The 18,991-nt window shown below is 37.3% G+C and overlaps 1 protein-coding gene across 1 annotated transcript in view; it reads left to right on the top strand.

Annotated features, from left to right (window-relative positions):
* Positions 1 to 18,991, top strand: part of COPA (COPI coat complex subunit alpha) — a 46,004-nt gene that overhangs the window by 1,061 nt on the left and 25,952 nt on the right. Inside the window, exons 2-8 of the mRNA XM_081306519.1 lie at positions 2,707 to 2,820; positions 4,222 to 4,295; positions 7,852 to 7,932; positions 9,937 to 10,013; positions 10,722 to 10,831; positions 16,017 to 16,126; positions 18,007 to 18,106. Of these exons, the coding sequence (XP_081162645.1) occupies positions 2,707 to 2,820; positions 4,222 to 4,295; positions 7,852 to 7,932; positions 9,937 to 10,013; positions 10,722 to 10,831; positions 16,017 to 16,126; positions 18,007 to 18,106 (666 nt within the window). The remainder of the gene's footprint in view (positions 1 to 2,706; positions 2,821 to 4,221; positions 4,296 to 7,851; positions 7,933 to 9,936; positions 10,014 to 10,721; positions 10,832 to 16,016; positions 16,127 to 18,006; positions 18,107 to 18,991) is intronic.

Here is an 18,991-nt window from a genome sequence, read left to right as displayed (position 1 = left end):
GAGAAGAATATGGAAAATTTTTTATTGTAGTGCCTGGCTACACTCAGAGGCTAAAAAAAGATAATTAATATGAAAATATATTTTGATCAGTTTCTGGGTTTCATGAGAATCTTGATCTTGAAGGGTACCATTAAGAATTTCTAGGAGGGCGGGGATGTGGCTCAAGCGGTAGCACTCGCCTGGCATGCGTGCTGCCCAGGTTCGATCCTCAGCACCACATACAAACAAAGGTGTTGTGTCCGCCAAAAACTAAAAAATAAATATTAAATAAAAAATTCTCTCTCTCTCTCTCTCTCTCTCTCTCTCTCTCTCTCTTAAAAAAAAAAAAAAAGAATTTCTAGGAGGCTGGGGATATGGCTCCTGAAGCAGGAGGATCATAAGTTGGAGGTCAGCCTCAACAACTTAGCAAGTCCCTTTCTCAAAAAGGGCTGGGGATGGAGCTCAATGGTAAAGTGCCTTTGGGTTCAATCCTGAGTATTAAAAAACAAACAAACAAGTAGAGGAAAAACAAAAAAGGATTTTTGAGACCACCTGAGGCAGGAGGATCACAAATTGCAGGCCAGTCTGGAAAACTTGGTGAAACTGTCTCAAAATAAATAATAAGTAATAATAAAGAGCAGCAAATGTATCTCAGTGATGGAGCAACCTCAGATTTAGTCCCTACTGCTGTCACCTGTCCCCAAATGAGTGAATTCTGGGGTCTGAATGGTTGAAATGGGTCTTTATTGTCTTTTAAAAAACTCTCTTAATTTCTTGTTAGGCAGTAAAAATGAAAAAAGATGTCAAAGAATTTGAGGGTTCATACCCATTTAGAATGTTACCATATATCATAAAGACAAAATAATGAACAATCTACTCTAAAAAGAGATGATTTTGAAGAAGAAATAAAAAATATTCCATAATTAATGAAAATAGCTTGACCTCATTTAGTAATTAAAGAAATGCAAAAAAAAAAAAAAACAATCAAAAGGTGAGATAACATTTAGGGATGTACCTTAGATTTGTAAAACAACAAAAAATTGATAATATCCTGTGTTAGCCAACATGTGCAAAATGGGTGCCTTTGTATTCTTGATGAGACTGTACATTAATAGTGTCTTTGTAATTAAACAGTGTCTACCAAAATGTCAGGTGCACATGCTATCTTCCTGAGCCATCCCAGTTTCAGGTCTTTAGCCTAAAGTAGTACTAATGCAAATAGCCTAAATTATGTGTAGAAGTATTTAAAATTTTTTTTTTTGTGGTTGTGTGAATATAATACCTTTATTTTATTTGTTTATTTATATGTGGTGCTGAGGATTAAACCCAGTACCTAACACGTGCTAGGCAAGTGCTCTGCCACTGAGCTATACCATAGCCCTAGAAGTATTTTTAATAGGCCCTTCTGAGAGCCAAACATTGGGGGAATTTTTTTTTTTTTTTTTTTTTTTTTTTTTTGGTAATACAGGGAGATTGAGTTAAGGGCCTTACACATGCTAGATAAGCACTCTACAATTGAACTACATTCCCACCCCTTTTTTTATTTTTATTTTGAGACAGGGTCTTGCCAAGTTGCCAAAGCTGGCCTCATACTTGTGATCCTCCTGCCTCAGCCTCCCCATTGTTGTGGGGGCACATTTTAAATATCTTCTCAGAATAATTTAAAAATGTGGTTTATATGTACTTAAATGTAAATGGATCTGTATCATAATAAGTGAGAAGAAGCTTGCAAAACACTATTATAATATGATCCTTGTTTTCATTAAAAATAATAAAGCTTATGTTTATACATAACTACATTAAAAATCTGAAAGGATGTACTCAAAACTATTAACACTTGTGACCTCTGAGGACTTCCATTTATAGTCACAATGGAATTGCAAAGACCAGATTTATCTTCGTACTTAAATATGCACAACTGAACAAAATGTATGAAACAAAGGTTTTTAGATTCTGTACAACAGGCAATGCAAGAAAGTGGTTCTTGAGAGAAGGGAAGTAATCAAGGTGAATTCTGGATTGTTTCAGTTTATGCCTAGAGTTTCCAGGCTGCAGAGAAAGGAGGAGGAAGAACACTGTGAAACTCCCTGAGGAGACAGTTTAAAATATGAGGAAGCAAATATGGCTAAAATTTGCTGGGCAGAATATTAGAGGGAGCTGCACAGAGAGAACACTAGAGATCTGCAAGTGGTTCCCTTAGGCCTTTTTCTGAGTACTGATCTGCACTTGTAAATGAGAGAACTATCCAAAACTTAGAAAAGAACCGTTGAAATGAAGGTAGAGCAACCCCTGGAGCTCACACAGGGCTGGGAATAGTTTGTGTTCCTTTGAGCCCAGAATGCAAAGGCTTCCTGATATTACAGAGTATTTATTATATAGAGACATCAGATGGGTATTACCTTAATGTGTTTCCAAATTAGAGCCTAGATTAAAGACTGCTATGGACTTACTGTAATGAAACTTAAAGTCAAATCTCAAAGCAATTGAATAATCCAAGTAACTTAACAGAATCCTAGAAAAAAGTTGCCCAACAATATTTAAAGGAATATAACAAAAGTCCAGCACCTGACAACATAAGATTTGAAGCCTTTGTCATCTAGTATGTCATCAAGGATGTGGAATGAATGAATGAACCTATGATTAATCCAACTGTTCCTTTTTCTTATCAGAATTGTCAGGAAATGGCATTGTGGGCCTTACTTAGCTCGTTCCATTATTTCCCCACAGGCCTCAGTTTTCATCCCAAAAGACCCTGGATCCTGACCAGTTTGCACAATGGGGTCATTCAGTTATGGGACTATCGGATGTGTACCCTTATTGACAAGTTTGATGAGCATGATGGTAAGTCAGTTTCTAGAGGGAAATTAAAAAGATAAGGTATTTATTGCCTCCTGGAGTAGTTTGTCTATTTATTTATTTACTTTTTTCTAAATTTATATATGACAGCAGAATGCATTACAATTCTTATTACACATATAGAGCACAACATTTCATATCTCTGGTTGTATATAAAATATATTCACACCAATTTGTGTCTTCATGCATGTACTTTGGATAATAATGATCATCACATTCCACCATCATTCATAACCCCATGCCCCTTCCCTTCCCTTCCAACCCCTCTGCCCTATCTGGAGTTCGTCTATTCCTTCCATGCTCCCTCTCCCTATCCCCTGGAGTAGTTTAAGCCTTGATTGATATAGTTCCTTTAGAATTAAAGGATGTGGAATAGATAGAACTGAAAAATTCCAAATAGGAATCATTATAGAGATTTGAAAGAGCAGCTCTCTAAAATGAGATATTTAACATCTCTAGCAATTAGTTAAATGGAAATTAAAACTACACTTAGATTCCATCTCACTCCAGTCAGAATGGCAATAATCAATAAGACAAGTAACAGTAAATGTGGGTGAGGATGCAGGGAAAAGGGTACACTCATACATTGTCGTTAGAACAGCAAACTGGTACAACCACTCTGGAAAGGAGTATGGAGATGCCTCAAAAAACTAGGAAAGGAACCACCATTTGACCCAGTTTTCCCATTCCTTGTTATATATCCAAAGGATTTAAAATCAGCATACTACAGTGACACAGCCTTACCAATGTTTGTAACAGCACAATTCATAATAGTTAAGCTATGGAACCAACCTAGGTGCCCTTTGACAGATGAAAGGATAAAGAAATTGTGGTATATGTACATGATGGCATATTACTCAGCCATAAAGAAGATGAGATTATGGCATTTGCTGGTAAGTGGATGGATCTGGAGACTATCATGCTAAGTGAAATAAGCCAATCCTAAAAAACCAAAGGTCAAATGTTTTCTCCAATATTTGGAAGCTCATCCACAATGGGGGTGGGGGGCAGGGAAGAATAGAAGTTCCTTGTATTAGACAAAGGGGAATGAAGGAAAGATGAGGTATTAGGAAAAGGAAGGACAGTGGAATGAATCTGACATAACTTTCCTGTGTACATAGATGAATGTACCATAATGAATCTCATCATGTACATCCACAAGAAATTAATTTTAATAAATAATAACTATGGCTAAATGGCAGAAAGATGGATAGAGGAAAGGGAGCAGGAGGAGGGGAAAGGAGAAGTACTGGGGTCTAAATTAGAATAAGATATATTCCATGCTTGTATAATTATGTCAAAATGGATTCTACTATTACATATAACTAAAAAGAACCAATAAAAAAAGAACAACTCTCTAACATTGTTGCCTGCCTTCTTCCCCAGGTCCAGTACGAGGCATTGACTTCCATAAGCAGCAGCCACTGTTTGTCTCTGGCGGAGATGATTATAAGATTAAGGTACCAAGGATCTGTCATGACTGGGAATAATAGACAGAAGGATGTGGGAATGTTTGAGAATTTCTGAAAGTCAGAACAACTCACTTATGCAGAATTAGGCTTTTAACAACATCCAGAGCATTTATCCAGTAAATGCTTATTGAATCCTTACTGTGTACCAGATATATTTCTTTTTTGGGAATTCAGAACTGGCTTCTGTTCTCAAGGAACATCTATTCTTTTTTTTCTTTCTTTCTTTCTTTCTTTTTTTTTTTTTTTTTTTTTTTTGATACCAGAGATTGAATCCAGCCGCTCAGCCACTGAGCCACATCCCCATCCCTTTTTATTTTTTATTTTGAGACATGTTCTTGCTAAATTGCTGAGGCTGGTTTGAACCCACAGTCCTTCTGCTTAGCCTCCTAAGTCACTGGGATTACAAGCATGTGCCACCACATCCAGCTCGGGACCAGTCTTGATACTCAGTGTTCATCACTATAAATAACACAGTTAGAAATAATATAAGTAAATTTTTACTATTTCAGCAATTTAGAATACCCTGTCTCAAAATAAAAAAGGACTGGGGATATAACTGAGTGGTAAAGTACCCCTGAACTGCATTCAATCCCCAGTACAAAACCAATCAATCAATCAAAATTGTCTTTATTTACCTCCATAAGTCATTTTCATTACATCTAATTATATCCAACCATGTGAGTGAAATTTACTTCATAAAAAAAGTGTTTTTCATAAGCTACTTCAGGAAGTTATACATTGTAGATTATATAGCAGAACTTAGGTGATGAAATGACAGATACCCATGGAGAAAAGTGGTATTAGAATTATGGGAAACACTGTTCTTTCCGTTTCTATATTTAGGCACGAAATCCTGGGGTTAGTTAGTGGAAGTTCATTCCAGCTGATAGCTCCAAAGACCCTTAAGAATATTACCTCATTATAACATTTCTAAATAAAGTATTTGTTATTTATAGTGATGAACACTGAGTATCATGATTGATCCTGAGCTGGATGTGGTGGTGCATGCCTGTAATCCCAGGGGCTCTGGAGGTTAAGGCAGGAGGATTGCAAGTTTGAGCCAGCCTCAGCAACTTAGTGAGGCCCTAAACAACTTAGTGAGACCCTATCTCAAAATAAAAAGGGCTGGGGATGTAGCTTAGTGGTTAAGTAACCCCAGTGGGCAGCACCAGTACCAAAAAAAGGAAAATTTCTTAACTTGGGGAACTACAGGTATAGCTCAATAGTAAAGTGCTTGCCTAGCACTTTACTATTTTTGGGTTCAGGGGCTGGGGTTATAGCTTAGAGCTTGAGTGCCCACCTAGCATGGGCGAGGCTCTGGGTTCAATCCTCAGCACCATATAAAAATAAGCAAATAAAATAAAGGCATGTGTCCATCTACACCTAAAAAATAAATATTTGAAGGGACTGGGGATGTGGCCCAAGCGGTAGCGCGGCTTGCCTGGCATGTGTGCGGCCCGGGTTCGATCCTCAGCACCACATACAAACAAAGATGTTGCGTCCACCGAAAACTAAAAAATAAATATTAAAAAAAAAATATTTGAAGAAAAAAAGACTTTGGGTTCAATTCAAGCAATGCAAAAAATTAGATCTGGGCACAGTGCATATGCCTATAATTTTAGCTACTAAGGAGGTTGAACAGGAATTTTGCAAGTTCAAGGCCAACCTGGGTGACCTGATGAGACTCTGTCTCAAAATGAATCAAAAATGGTAGTTGGAGGGGTGGATCTGTAATAGAGTACTTGCCTAGCATGTGTGAGGTCCTGGGTTCAATACTAAGTACTACCAAAAAAAAATGGTTAACTTGGTTTCTTATAATTTAAGAAAGAAAAGACTGTCATTTAAGAAAACAGTTTTTTTCCTAAAATGAGTTGGTTGGTTGGTTGGTTGGTTGGCAGTACTGGGGGCTTCAGCCTCACTGAGCCATGTAGTATTTTCATATTAATGAGTTTGAGTTTATAAATATGATAGGTGAGTACAGATTCCAAATGTATGGGCATCATTTGCCCTCAAATTAGGAGTCAAGGTGATGCTGTGTATCATATTACTCTTTCCTTTGGAATCATAAATCTACTTTTTGAAAGTGATAGGTGAAGTACCAAGGGGCTGTAGTTAAGATGAGAACATAATTATACCTGTAAAAAGAAGAAGTGTTAAGTTAACTGAATGAGTAGTTTCCTATTATTAAAATGATTTCTCAAGCCAGGCACAGTTGTGCATGCCATGGGCTAGTCCCAGCTCATTCCTCTCACTCACATCCCACATGTGTGAGGGAATGGGTACTCATCGGAGGGATGGGCTGGCTGTGAAATAAAAGCTATGAAAGTAATATATCAGAAAATAAAGACAAAAAGGCAAGAATATTTTTAAAGCAGGGGTATGACCAGTTGAGCTGACCAGAAGGGTCTGATTTCTAACAAAGAAAAAGCCGTTGCTTGCTTTATCAAGGTATAAGGTGTCAGTGTAGCAGGGGATCTTGTTTCTTGGGGCGGCTATTTGATCCTAAGGCTGTAAGCTAAGATGGGCCAGCATGATCCAGGCATTCTCGAACCTGGGGATTTTCACCCAGGATCCTGAAAGAATGGGTTCCCTGCCTTAATGGCTCCAACAAACTATAATTTATATAAATGGCCTCTACAGGTTCTAGCTACTGGGGAGGCTAAGGCAAAAGGATCATTTGCACCTAGGAGTTTGAGGCCAGGGCAACATAGCAAGACATTGTCTCAAAAAAAAAAAAAAGAAAAGAACAAGTTTCTCCCCAAAGAAAGGAAGACATTTCTGTAGCTTGTTTTTTCAGTGCTAGGGGATTGAACCCAGAGCCTTGTGCAAACTAGGCAAAACATTCTACCACTGAGCTATATTCCTAGTCCCCTTTTCATAATTTTACTTTTAGCTTTCCCTAACCCAGCACTCCTACACATACCTTCCTCCCTCACATTGTTTAGCTGACCTATATTTTCATCCTCTGATTTAAAACAGGACTCCCTGTCAAGTTTCCTACCTATTTAGAAATGCCAACTCAAGATCCTCACTCCTCAATTGCTAGGAATATCTTTTTTTTTTTTTTTTTTTTGGTGTGTGGTACTGGGGATCAAACACTGGACCTTGACATGCTAGGCCGGCGCTCTACCACTGAGCTATATCCCTGGCCTGTTTTTTTATTTTATCTTGAAACAAGGTCTTGTTAAGTTGTCCAGGCTGGCCTCAAAAATTGAGATCCTCGGGCTGGGAATGTGGCTCAGGCGGTAGCGCGCTCGTCTGGCATGCGTGTGGCCCGGGTTCGATCCTCAGCACCACATACCAACAAAGATGTTGTGTCCGCCAAGAACTAAAAATAAATATTAAAAATTCTCTCTCTCTCTCTCTCTCTCTCTCTCTCTCTCTCTCGCTCTCGCTCTCCTCTCTCACTCTCTCTTAAAAAAAAAAAAATTGAGATCCTCCTGCCTAAGCCTCTTGAGTAGCTAGGATTACAGGTGTGCATGTCTGTATCTGGCTTCAAGACCCTTACATCCTTTTCCTTAGGTAGATATATTTGTCTTTGCAGGTTTGGAATTACAAACTTCGGCGCTGTCTCTTCACATTGCTTGGACACTTGGATTATATTCGCACCACGTTTTTTCATCATGTAAGTAGCCATGATGCCTCTAGTTATGGAGCATTCTATAGTTTACCCATACTCTTCTACTGGATTCTAAGAACGTGTGCTTTGATAAAAGAATTATATTATTTGTGTGGTTCTTCTAGGATCTTTGGGTGTTTTTTCTGCGTTGTTTCCTACTGTAAAAGAAATCACTTGTGTTTATTTCTGAATTTAATTGGATTTGATGGATTCTTTGAGGAAGTCATTGGTTTTTTTTAATTTTTATGTGGTGCTGAGAATCGAACCCAGTACTTCACACGTGCTAGGCAAGCGCTTTACCACTGAGTGACATCCCCAGCCCCTCGTTATTTCTTTGTAGGGAAAAATAGGGATTATATTTCAAGTTTGCTGTGCTAGCAAACCAAAGTTTGCAGATTAATCTCATGTGGGGTAGTCTTAGTAAGTAATAGGTATTCATGGAAAGAAGGTCAGGCAAAGATGGCACTTTGAGAGCTAATAAACATTTTGAAGTATTAACAATCAATAGGCTTCTCTTTTTTACCTATTCACTTAACCAGGTTTACTGCCTTCTTTGAACTGTTAGGTATCGTAGTAGATTTAAACAGGGGATTATAGATTAGAGACTTCGAGCCTCTTAATCTACTCTCAGCCTGGCTGGGTCATCCTATAACTCTCTGCTACTAGAATTACCTTTTTCTGTTTTTTTTTTTTTTGTTGTTGTTGTTTGTTTGTTTTTAATTTATACATGGGCACAGTCTTTATTTTTTTAATGTAGTGCAGAGGATTGAACACAGTTCCTCACATGCTCGAGGCAAGCGCTCTGCCCCTGAGTCACAATCCCACCCCACTGTTTCTATTTTTTGACTCCAGTAAACTAAATCTCTTAAATTATTTAGGATATAATGAAATAAACAAGTATTTACAGATTGAGTACACTTTATTTCCTTTTTAAAAATATTTATTTATTTTATGTGGTGCTGAGCTTCAAACCTAGTGCCTCATGCATGTAAGGCAAGTGATCTACGAGTTACAGCCCCAGTCATTACTTTATTTCCTTTTTAAAAACTTAAAACTTAGGGTAGAATAGGAGAGAATGAGAAAATTGCACCGGGAACATCTGGGAATGATAATTACTCAATAAGATAATTTATAGGTAGAAGTTACTTGTCATTACCATAAAGCACTTTCTCAAGACCCTTGCCTGGAATGTGTTATGAAAAACCTTGTTTTGTTTTTTCTTTAGTTCAATAGATGTTTATGTAATTTGTTAAGTCCTGTGCTAAACTCTGGAGATATAACTGTGAATAAGAAATACTTCTTATTCTCAACAATTTTAAAGACTCAAAAAAAGCCAAATTGTCTTTTTCTTTTTCTCTTTTTTGTATTGGGGGTTTAACCCAGGGGAACTTAACCACTGAGCACATCTCCTCTTCTTTTTTGAGACAGGGTCTCAAAAATTGCTTAGGGCTTCACTAAGTTGCTTAAGCTGGCTTTGAACTTATGATCCTCCTGCCTTAGTCTTCCAAGTAGCTGGGATTATAGGTGTGCACCATTGTATCCAGTGCCAGATTGTCTTTATATATTACTTGCTGTTTTGCTTACTGAGACTTGGCAATTTTGGGGAAACTGGGTACTCTAACCAGGAGATTTCAGATTATAAAACAGTATTCTCATTCTAGAGTAAGGAGAAGGCTCTTTCACTGGATCTTAATTTGCAAAATCAGCTACCTAAATATAAATATACACTTGTAAATGTAAATATGTATTATGCCATGTGCCTCTGAAAGTTTATTATGCCTCTATCTGGCATCCAATTTTAACCCTTCTAGGTGAAAATGTCCAAGTTAGGAAAAATTGGTAGATTGGTGGGAGAACATAGCTGGCCTGAAACCAGAAACAGCAATTCCTTTGCTAATATAGCTGAAGTGATAGGTAACAGTATGCTCCCCAAAAAGAGAAAAATAGTTACAGGAGCCTGACAGAACCAAGTTTGTTTAATGTTGAGAGCCTTTGTCTGAAATCTTTCAGGAATATCCTTGGATTCTGAGTGCCTCAGATGATCAGACCATCCGAGTGTGGAACTGGCAATCTAGAACCTGTGTCTGGTAAAGCAAGAGGCAAAAGCCTCCAACAGAGTCTTAATTCTTCCCAGTTTTTCATAATCAGCTTATTTTCAGAACAATATTTGTCCTTTGCAAGTGTACCACATTTGCTGGTTAATTACTGATGGTTTACAGGATGCTTTTAAGTATAGTATAAATAAATATGGAGATAGTCTCATTAGTAATGTGTAAATCTGGATTTACTGATAATTTCTTCACAGGGAGAACAAGAATATTATTTGCTTTTCAATTCTGTTTCCATAAAACTCAAGTTAGGGTCTAGACAATAAGTTTTACTTTGTATTTGAAGATAAAGCTTTCATAGAATTCTATGTGAAGAAATAAGGAGTGTTTAAAATGATGTATTTTAAGGCAATCCTACTAAAATATATCAGATAATTCCTAGTATGAGTTACTGAAATTTCATTTATTTTCATATCTTAATGTGTCTTTAGTCTGAGAGGAAAGCTATGTAATCTCAGTTCTTTTGACATTAGTGATATTTAAAAGTGTTAAGAGTCAAGAAGAAAGCTGTTAAAACACATGACCTTGCTTATTCTTTTTAGTTCAGAATTGTTACAGTTACTTGCCTTTTCCTCCATTAAAGTATAATTGGATGAGTATTTATTGAATATGGGAAAAGATATTTAGCTTAGGAATCTATTGATTTCCACCTCTAACTTAGTATTGTCTTTTTTCTTTCCCTTGCAGTGTGTTAACGGGGCACAACCATTATGTAATGTGTGCTCAGTTCCATCCCTCAGAAGACCTGGTTGTATCAGCCAGCCTGGACCAGACTGTGCGCGTTTGGGATATTTCTGGTGAGCTACCCAATTCAGGGGACAACCTTATTGTGTCTGGCGCAAAACTGCAATTGCTTAAAGTAGGGTAGTTGGCTTAGAAAAGGAAAAGTTAGAATATTTTGGTCCCATATGATAGAACCTTTGTTTCTGAGGTTGTTGATTGTTTCTCTTTGATGCATCTATCTATGAAAAGTGGCTACTCTGGAAGATTCATTTGATTTGAGTAAATTTTAACTTTTATTATTTATTTATTTTGGTACTAGGGATTTAACCTAGGGGCACTTTACCACTGAGCTATATCTCCAGCCCTTTTTTATTATTTTTTTAAATTTTTCTAATATCTTTATTTTGTTTATTTATTTTTTTTAATGTGGTACTGAGGATTGAACCCAGTGCTTCACATGTGCTAGGCAAGTGCTCTGCCACTGAGCTACAATCCCAGCCCCCTTTTTTATTTTGAGACAGAGTTTTGCTTACTTGCTTAGAATCTTGCTAGGTTGCTGAAGCTGGCCTCCTGTTTCAGCCTCCTGAGTTGCTGGGATTACAAGTGCATGCCACTGTATCTGGCTTAACTTTTGTTATATCCATTTTTAGTTAAAATTTATGTTCCTTTGGGGTATTTGATTAAGAATCAGTCTTTCTACTCCAATAAGAAAGAATACAGGCTGGGGATGTTGGTAGCTCAGTTGGTAGAGTGCTTGCCTCACATGTACAAGGCCCTGGGTTTAATCCCCAGCACCCCCTTCCCACCACCAAAAAAAGAAAGAAAGAAAGAATACATCTTTGATAAAAAGAAATTTGAAAGCAGATTAATGCAGGGGAACAGGACTCTTGGATCCTGTTGCCTTATTCGGAAAAAGGAAGATTCCTCTATTAGATTTCTTTTAGTGGAAAGAACATGGGACAGAGGGAGTTGGTGACTTAGGTCCAGAATACCTGTTAGTAGGCTTAGGTCCAGAATACCTGTTAGTAGGTAGACTTCTAGGATGTGAAATTAAATAATTAGTAGATTTTGGATATTTGGAATAATTCCTCCTTTCATAGATTACATATCATTATTTTGAGATAAGGATTTAAATGTTTAGTGCAGCATAGAGGAAATCTAAGAAGTTGCTAACCAGAGAATTCAAATTCACAGAAAGGACCATACCTGTGATATAGATGGAAGAAGAGCTTTGTGTTGGAATCGGAAAATGAGACTAAATTTGAGGTTCTCTTCCCATTTGTATTTCATTATCGCTTGCTCTATTTACTCATTGCCTTAAAAATTCTTGAGATTGAGTTCTTTGAAAAGTCAGTGGCTGGACTGCAAAATAGTGTTTCAATCTATGAAAAGGAGGCCCCTATATAGATTTTTGCCTGATTCTTTATAGTAATAAAGGAGTTATCCTTCTGCATTGAACAGCTGAGGTGATAACTTTATCCAACTTCCTTGTGGCATGATGGGCTGGGGCAAAATGGTACTTGCTGTTTTACAAGCCAGTGATGAACAGCAAGTTGAATATTTGAATTCCTGGATATAATATTTAGAATGTTGCTGTAGCAGTTGTTTAAGATTCATGCATCATTCAAACAAGCCAACAGAAGAGGGGAACAATTGGAGAGCAGACCCTCTAGGTCTTGACAATCTTCAAAGGCTTAGAATTAGAAGAGATTTGTATAGACAAGATTGTATTGGAGAGAGGGAGTTGTACTCCTTCCTCTAGGGCTTTGCCATTGCAGTTTTTCGTCAGACCGATAAGGCTTTATGAAGTACACCCAGATGTGACCAGCCATGCCAGCAGGAGGAGCTAGGTACAGGCATCTAAGCCCGTGCCCACTCCTCACTGCCAATACCAGGGAACTTAGCATCTATTTTTCCAGTAACTTAGCTATGGTTTTTCACTGTGCACACATTCAAAGTACCCTCTCTATCTCAAGATATAGGGTCCTGCTGGGGTTAGATCTAAGGTCACACTATTCCACCTGATCAGAGACATTTATTTAGAATAGTTTTTCCCAACCCAAATTCTTTGAGAAAATTAAGTGCTATAGAAAGTACTTTGATTATGTTCTCAATTCTCCTAGGAATGGTATACAGCTAATACCATTCTGGATCATGAAGAAATTAATTTGTTACATGCTTGAACTTATGCTTTTAAGCAGTAAGGCTTCTTTCACAGAACACTGAGTTAAGAAGGGCCTTACACTGCTCCACTCTAGAGTACTGTTTATGCTATCTGATACTAGGATAGCATGTTCCCTGTGGTCTACCTAAAGCAATTTGGGGCAATCAGGTAATTGGATTCTCATTAGTAATCATTGAAAGCCCTAGGCAAGAAATGCTTTTCTTAACTTTTTGCAAGCAGAAAGCATGTTTGCATCAAAATTAAGGGCCCTGGATCAGAGGAGAGAGGGAGAGTATGACCCCAGTGGGGTTTATACTTGCTTTTGAATGTGTGAATCGCATGCATTACTATGTAATAACATTGTAATTGCTGTATTTTTTGTCTGTTAATGAGAATTTTGTGCTAACTTTACATACTAATGTTAATGTTCTCTTTACCATTTCTAAGTGTTTTTTCTGTACTCATTATTCTCTTCAATAACCCGTTAACCAAAGTAGAAAGAGGTGCTTTGGTATTTAACCAAGTAGAAGGAGCTTTGGGGTTAGACTTTTACACTTTTTTTTTTTCTCTAGAAACCAGCATGCTCTTTTCAGTAGAACTCTTTTTTGCTTTGGTTCAAATAATTCTGAACACAGGAAGAGAAATTAGCTTTCAGACCTTTCACAAAAGGAAAAGTTAGTTCTGAATCAGAGAACAAATATCCCCAAATTTTAGAGAATTGGTGAAAATTCTGATGATTTTAAATGTCTCTTTTTGAAAGGGACACTCTCTGAGCTAGTAGGTAAGCACCGAGAGAATGTAAAAATCTTCAAAGGAGAAGCTGTCTCTTGATAATGTTTCCCATAAGAATTGAGCTTAGCATAGTCCGAATCATTTGTGTTAACCTGGCAAAAATCGTTTGTTTAAAAGGTAATGTATTTACAGCCTAGTGTGAAGACAGGTTACTTTTTAGCTTTGAGCTTCCAAGTAAACTGACTGTTAAATTCTTTTAATATGCTTACACCTTTGCATGTCAAGCTCATGTAATTCAGGCTCAATTTTTGAAAAGACTACTAAAAAAGTATTAATATGCTGCCAAATCCTGTCCTCACACTTCTCTCCTTACTGCTTCCCCTGGTCCCTGTTGGGAGGCGTGCATAAACTGGTCCATTTTGAGAGTGTTCTCTTCTCCCTCTGGATTTGGGTAGCTGCTGTAGAAATTTTCCATCTGTCGTTCAGTCCTAGTGAGGGACATGTCGAAGGCTTAAATATTTCTTTTCTAAGTATCTTTTCACTGCTTGTCACTATTCATCTGTCTGTTTTGCCCTTCCCCTTTTTCTGGATCATTATACACAAGTGCAACAAAGGTTTCCATTCTGTCATACAGCTTTCCTTTTAATGTGTTTGTTGAAGTTTATTGGAGGTGAAGTTCCTCACAGCTGTCTGTCTTGTATCTATCTTTGAATCTTTCCCATATACCAGATTCATTAGAAAAAGTTGACAGATCCTATTAAAGGGATAAGTGAAATAAGTGAAAGGAGGCATCTTTGTGATGATGTATTTATGAAGCTTTGGGAGAGTGGTTTTTTTGGTTTTGTTTTTTAGCATCATATTTATGACTATGTCTGTTGGCTCAGTGCTCATCTTGAGGATGGGGGACAAGATAATTAAAACTCCATGAGCTCTTGCTTCTCCAGTGCTGAAGTTTAGGTGCACTAGTATAGAAGAGAGATGGTTTTAAACCAATGAACATAATTAAGCTTAAATTTTCATATTTTCCAACTGATACCAAGTTTTTAGGCTTGAAATTACTCAAGGTTTTATATTTTGCGAGTGCTAAGTAATTTCATCTTCCATTCCCTGCACCCCAAATACTTTAGACGATGAGATTTTTATCCTGCTTTCTCATCTACAGACTGATATCTGCTTGTCTGTCTCAAAGGGTTGGTATGAGAATCAAATCATGTAATATAAGAGTGTGTTGAAAATCAAAAGTGCTTTTCAAGTGTAAGAGAGTATTATTGTTATTTTGATTTTGATATAGCACAAATGGCTTTTAAGGATGGGTGTAGATGAGCACAAATGCCTCTACAAATAAGATGTATCTTATCCTAGTGTCTTTTGCCTATTGTTTTCAAATTTTGGGCTAATTTCTCCCAGTGAGGCCAGCCTCCAAAAGTTTTAATAGCAAAATACATATATTCAAATCTATAACCAGCCTTTTAAGTAAGAACTTAAAAGTGATGGGAAAGTTTTGATTACCTTGTGCCCTGTTCCAGGGTCAAGTAGAAGGTACAAGTATACTTTTTGCATAGTACTTTTTCTTCAAGACAGTACCTTTTTGATCATATTTTTAGTCTCTTTCAGATCAGATAGCTGTTTTATGCTTAATAGGTCTAGTTTGTTTCTATAACTCATTTGGGACTTCCTTATGAATTACCTCCAAGCTTCCAGTTTGAGAAACACTGAACTGTGGCCTCCCCAAATGACTTTTCTTTACAATATTTTGAGATGATGAAAAAACAGTGTTATATATTTCATGTAATTTAAAAAAAGTGAATATTGAATGTTTACCATTTGAGGCCACATTTTGAGAACATTGAAGAATGAAAGCTAGGTATGGTGGCCTACACCTATAATCCCAGTGGTTTGGGAGGCTGAGGCAGGAGGATCTCAAGTTCGAAGGAAGCCTCAGCAATACCATAGACCCTGTCTCAAAATAAAAATAAAAAGGGTTTGGGATGTGGCTCAGTGGTTAAGCACCCCTGGGTTCAATCCTTGGTACCAAAAAATTGGAAAGTGGGTATTATCTGAAGTGACAGCTCTTTAGGTGAGATTTGTTGAAGTTAGCTGTGTCTGAAATTTGGGTTAGTTTCCTTTAGAAAGAAAAACCAGTAGTGGGCCTTTTGAATGTTGAAGGAAGAGAAGAGGAGATAGTGAATAAACTTCAGAATTTTGAACAAAATATTTAGAAATAGGAGCTCTCTTTGTCTTTTTAACTTTCTTTTTCCTTTCTCTTATGTTAGTCTGTTGCTGTACCTTTCTGCTTCTGGTACTGTGCTCTTTTTGATAATGTTATGTTTGCATCTTTCATCCCGATCCTTACCCCATCAAAGGTCTAAGGAAAAAAAACTTGTCCCCTGGTGCGGTGGAGTCAGATGTGAGAGGAATAACTGGGGTTGATCTTTTTGGAACTACGGATGCAGTGGTGAAGCATGTCCTAGAGGTACTTATCTCTGCTGCCAGTGGCTGGGTGTGGACTCTCCTCTGGGGAAGGTCACAGCATCTCATTCATTATTTATTACTTGAACAAATACTTATTTGTTTTTTGGTACAAGTGTCAGGTGCTGTTTAAGGCATGGGAAGTAGAATTGTGAGTAAACTGAGAAGGAAATGAAACTTCATGTAGCCTTATAAATCCAGTGGGGAGAGCGGAAGAAAGCTGAGCATAGCTCCATCACTGTCCTGTCCCAAAGCAGGTCTATGCTGAAGCTTCTTGGAAGCAGGTGGCAGAAATAAATGTAATCAATATTACTATAAACCACGTGTAAGTAATTTCTATTCATTGTGGGAAAAGAGAAAAGCATAAGGGAAGTAAATTAGCTCTTTTAAGATAAAAAATATCTGATTTAACCCCCCAGTTGTTCACTAAGCTAGGTATCATTAACCTCATTTTACAAAATGAAAAAAATTGATATTTGAGAAATGAGTTTACTGAAGTTCACATGTATCTAGTAAATGAAAGAAAAAATAGGATTTTAACTTGGATATTTCTGAGTTCAAAATCCAGCTGCTTTTAACCATACCATGGTATGTCTCAAAAGTTCTTTTGAATCAAAACTACCTTATCCATGTTTCTATCACGCATGGAGTACAACTATATAAATAGGGTATAGAATATCTTAAGATTAGCAGTTCTTAAATTTTTTAGTCTTGAGAATCTCTGTACTCTTAAAATTTATTGAGAACCTGAATTTTTGTTTATGTAGATTGTATCTGTCAGTTTTAACCATATTTGAAATTGAAACTGGAGATTAAAACCAGGGCCTTGTTCATGCTCACCATGTGCTCTACCATGAGCTATGACCCAAGCCTAAAACCAAGAACTTTTTAAAACATGAACAAAGTCAGGCATGGTGACACATTCCTGTAATGCCAGCTACTTAGGAGATTGAGACATGAGGATCACAAGTTTGAGCTCAGCTTGAGCAATTTAGGGAGACCTTATCTCAAAATTTTAAAAAGGGCTGGGCTGTATACTCAGAGGTAGAGTGCTTGCCTAGTGTGTATGAGGTCCTAGATTCAATCTTCAGTACTGCAGAAAATTAAACAAAACATGAACTATGTCAGCACACATTCATTTGCTGGTAGAGTGATATTATCGCCTGTCATGTAGCCTCCCAAAAACTCAGTTTTATACTCATTCTTACACAATAAGAATGAAAAGAAAGTGAAGTCTTAGTATTTATTATGAAAATAGTTTTGATCTTACAGGCTTTCTAAAGAAATCCTGGGAATAATCCAAAAGTTTTTGGACTACATGTTGAGAATTTCTGCATTAAGTTATAAAATAGCTTTTAGTTTTGGCAGTGCCACTTGCCTAATACCACTGTGCTTCATCCCCAGTCTTGTTTTTTTTCTTCCCCATTTGATTTTGAGACAGGGTCTTGCTAAGTTGCCCTGGTTGGATGCAAACCTGCAATCCTGCTACCTCAGCCTTCCCAGCAGCTGGGATCACAGGCGTGTGCCTCTATACCCACCTAAAACAGGTTTTTATACTTGAGGTTAATAATTAGAGAAATAAGATATAGTAGAAAAAAAAAAGAAAAGAAAAAAAAAACAAGGCAAAAATATCCTAAATGAAACTGAATTTAGGGGTAGAAATATCTGGAAATTCCCATGAGGATTAGAATAATATTGGGTAGGTTGACATGGTTGGTAATTCTAACGTTCAAAACCTTACATAGTGGCATGGTCCCTTGAGTTTTGACATAAAGAGTAAATTAGAGACATCTTTTACAACTACCAGCATGGTTCATTGATTTGCTTTGTCTGATAGTTATAAAGCTGTTTTGAAAAAAACTATTATTATTTTTTTTTAAATAGGGTCATGATCGTGGAGTAAACTGGGCTGCCTTCCACCCCACTATGCCCCTTATTGTATCTGGGGCAGATGACCGTCAAGTGAAGATTTGGCGCATGAATGGTGAGTGAACCACAATGAAGAGTATCACCGTGTCTTAAGAAATTGACTGCTGGGAACTGGGGCTATAGCTTAGTGGTAGACCACTAGTCTAGCATGCACAAGGCCCTGCATTCAATCTCTAGTACTGAAAAAAGGGGGGGAAGGGGTAGAAATTGACAGTTAGCCCTAAGTAGCTAATCTGCTATATTTTGACCTGCCTTCCTACCTTAGGTTATTATCTTATGCTAATTCTGGGAACATTGGCATTGCCTTTTTTCTTCCATCTTTTTTTGTATGGTCAATGGTAGAAGGCTTGCTTGGCATGCACATGGCCGTGGTTTCAAACCCCAGCACCACAAAAAATAAATAAAGCTTCTGTCATGGAGTTTACATTTGTTCTAAAATGGCAACTAGTGACAAATGCTATCAGGACAAATAAAACAGGATAAAAAACCTGAAGAATGATGGAACAGAGGTTTTATAATTGCTGGGAGGGTTGGTATGAAAGGACAGAGACATAAAGATTAAAAGACTCAAATGAAGAAAATTCCTATATTTTCAGGCTGGTTGTATAGCTCAGATTATGCCAAACATGTGCAAAACCTGGGGTTTGATTCTCAGCACCAAAGGGATTTTAAAAAGGTAGAAAGGTCCTGGGTTGTAGCTCAGTGGTAGAGTGCTTGCCTTGCATGCATGAGGCCCTGGGTTTGATCCGCAGTACCACATAAAAAATAAATAAATAAAAAGATACTGTGTCCATCTACAACTAAAAAAAAATATTTTAAGAAACAAAGGAAAAGGAAGAAGAGAGAAAAAAAATGCCCCGTTAGAAGTTAATTTTAGTATTTTGTAGTGGTACCTAGAACTTGGTTAAGAAGATTGTTGTATAGTAATAGGGAATTGCAA

The sequence above is a fragment of the Spermophilus citellus genome, assembly GCF_964194105.1.
Source record: "Spermophilus citellus genome assembly, chromosome: 9".
Classification (NCBI taxonomy): Eukaryota; Metazoa; Chordata; class Mammalia; order Rodentia; family Sciuridae; genus Spermophilus; species Spermophilus citellus.
Note: the sequence above shows the minus strand (reverse complement) of the source record. Positions and strands in the feature narration are given on the sequence as shown.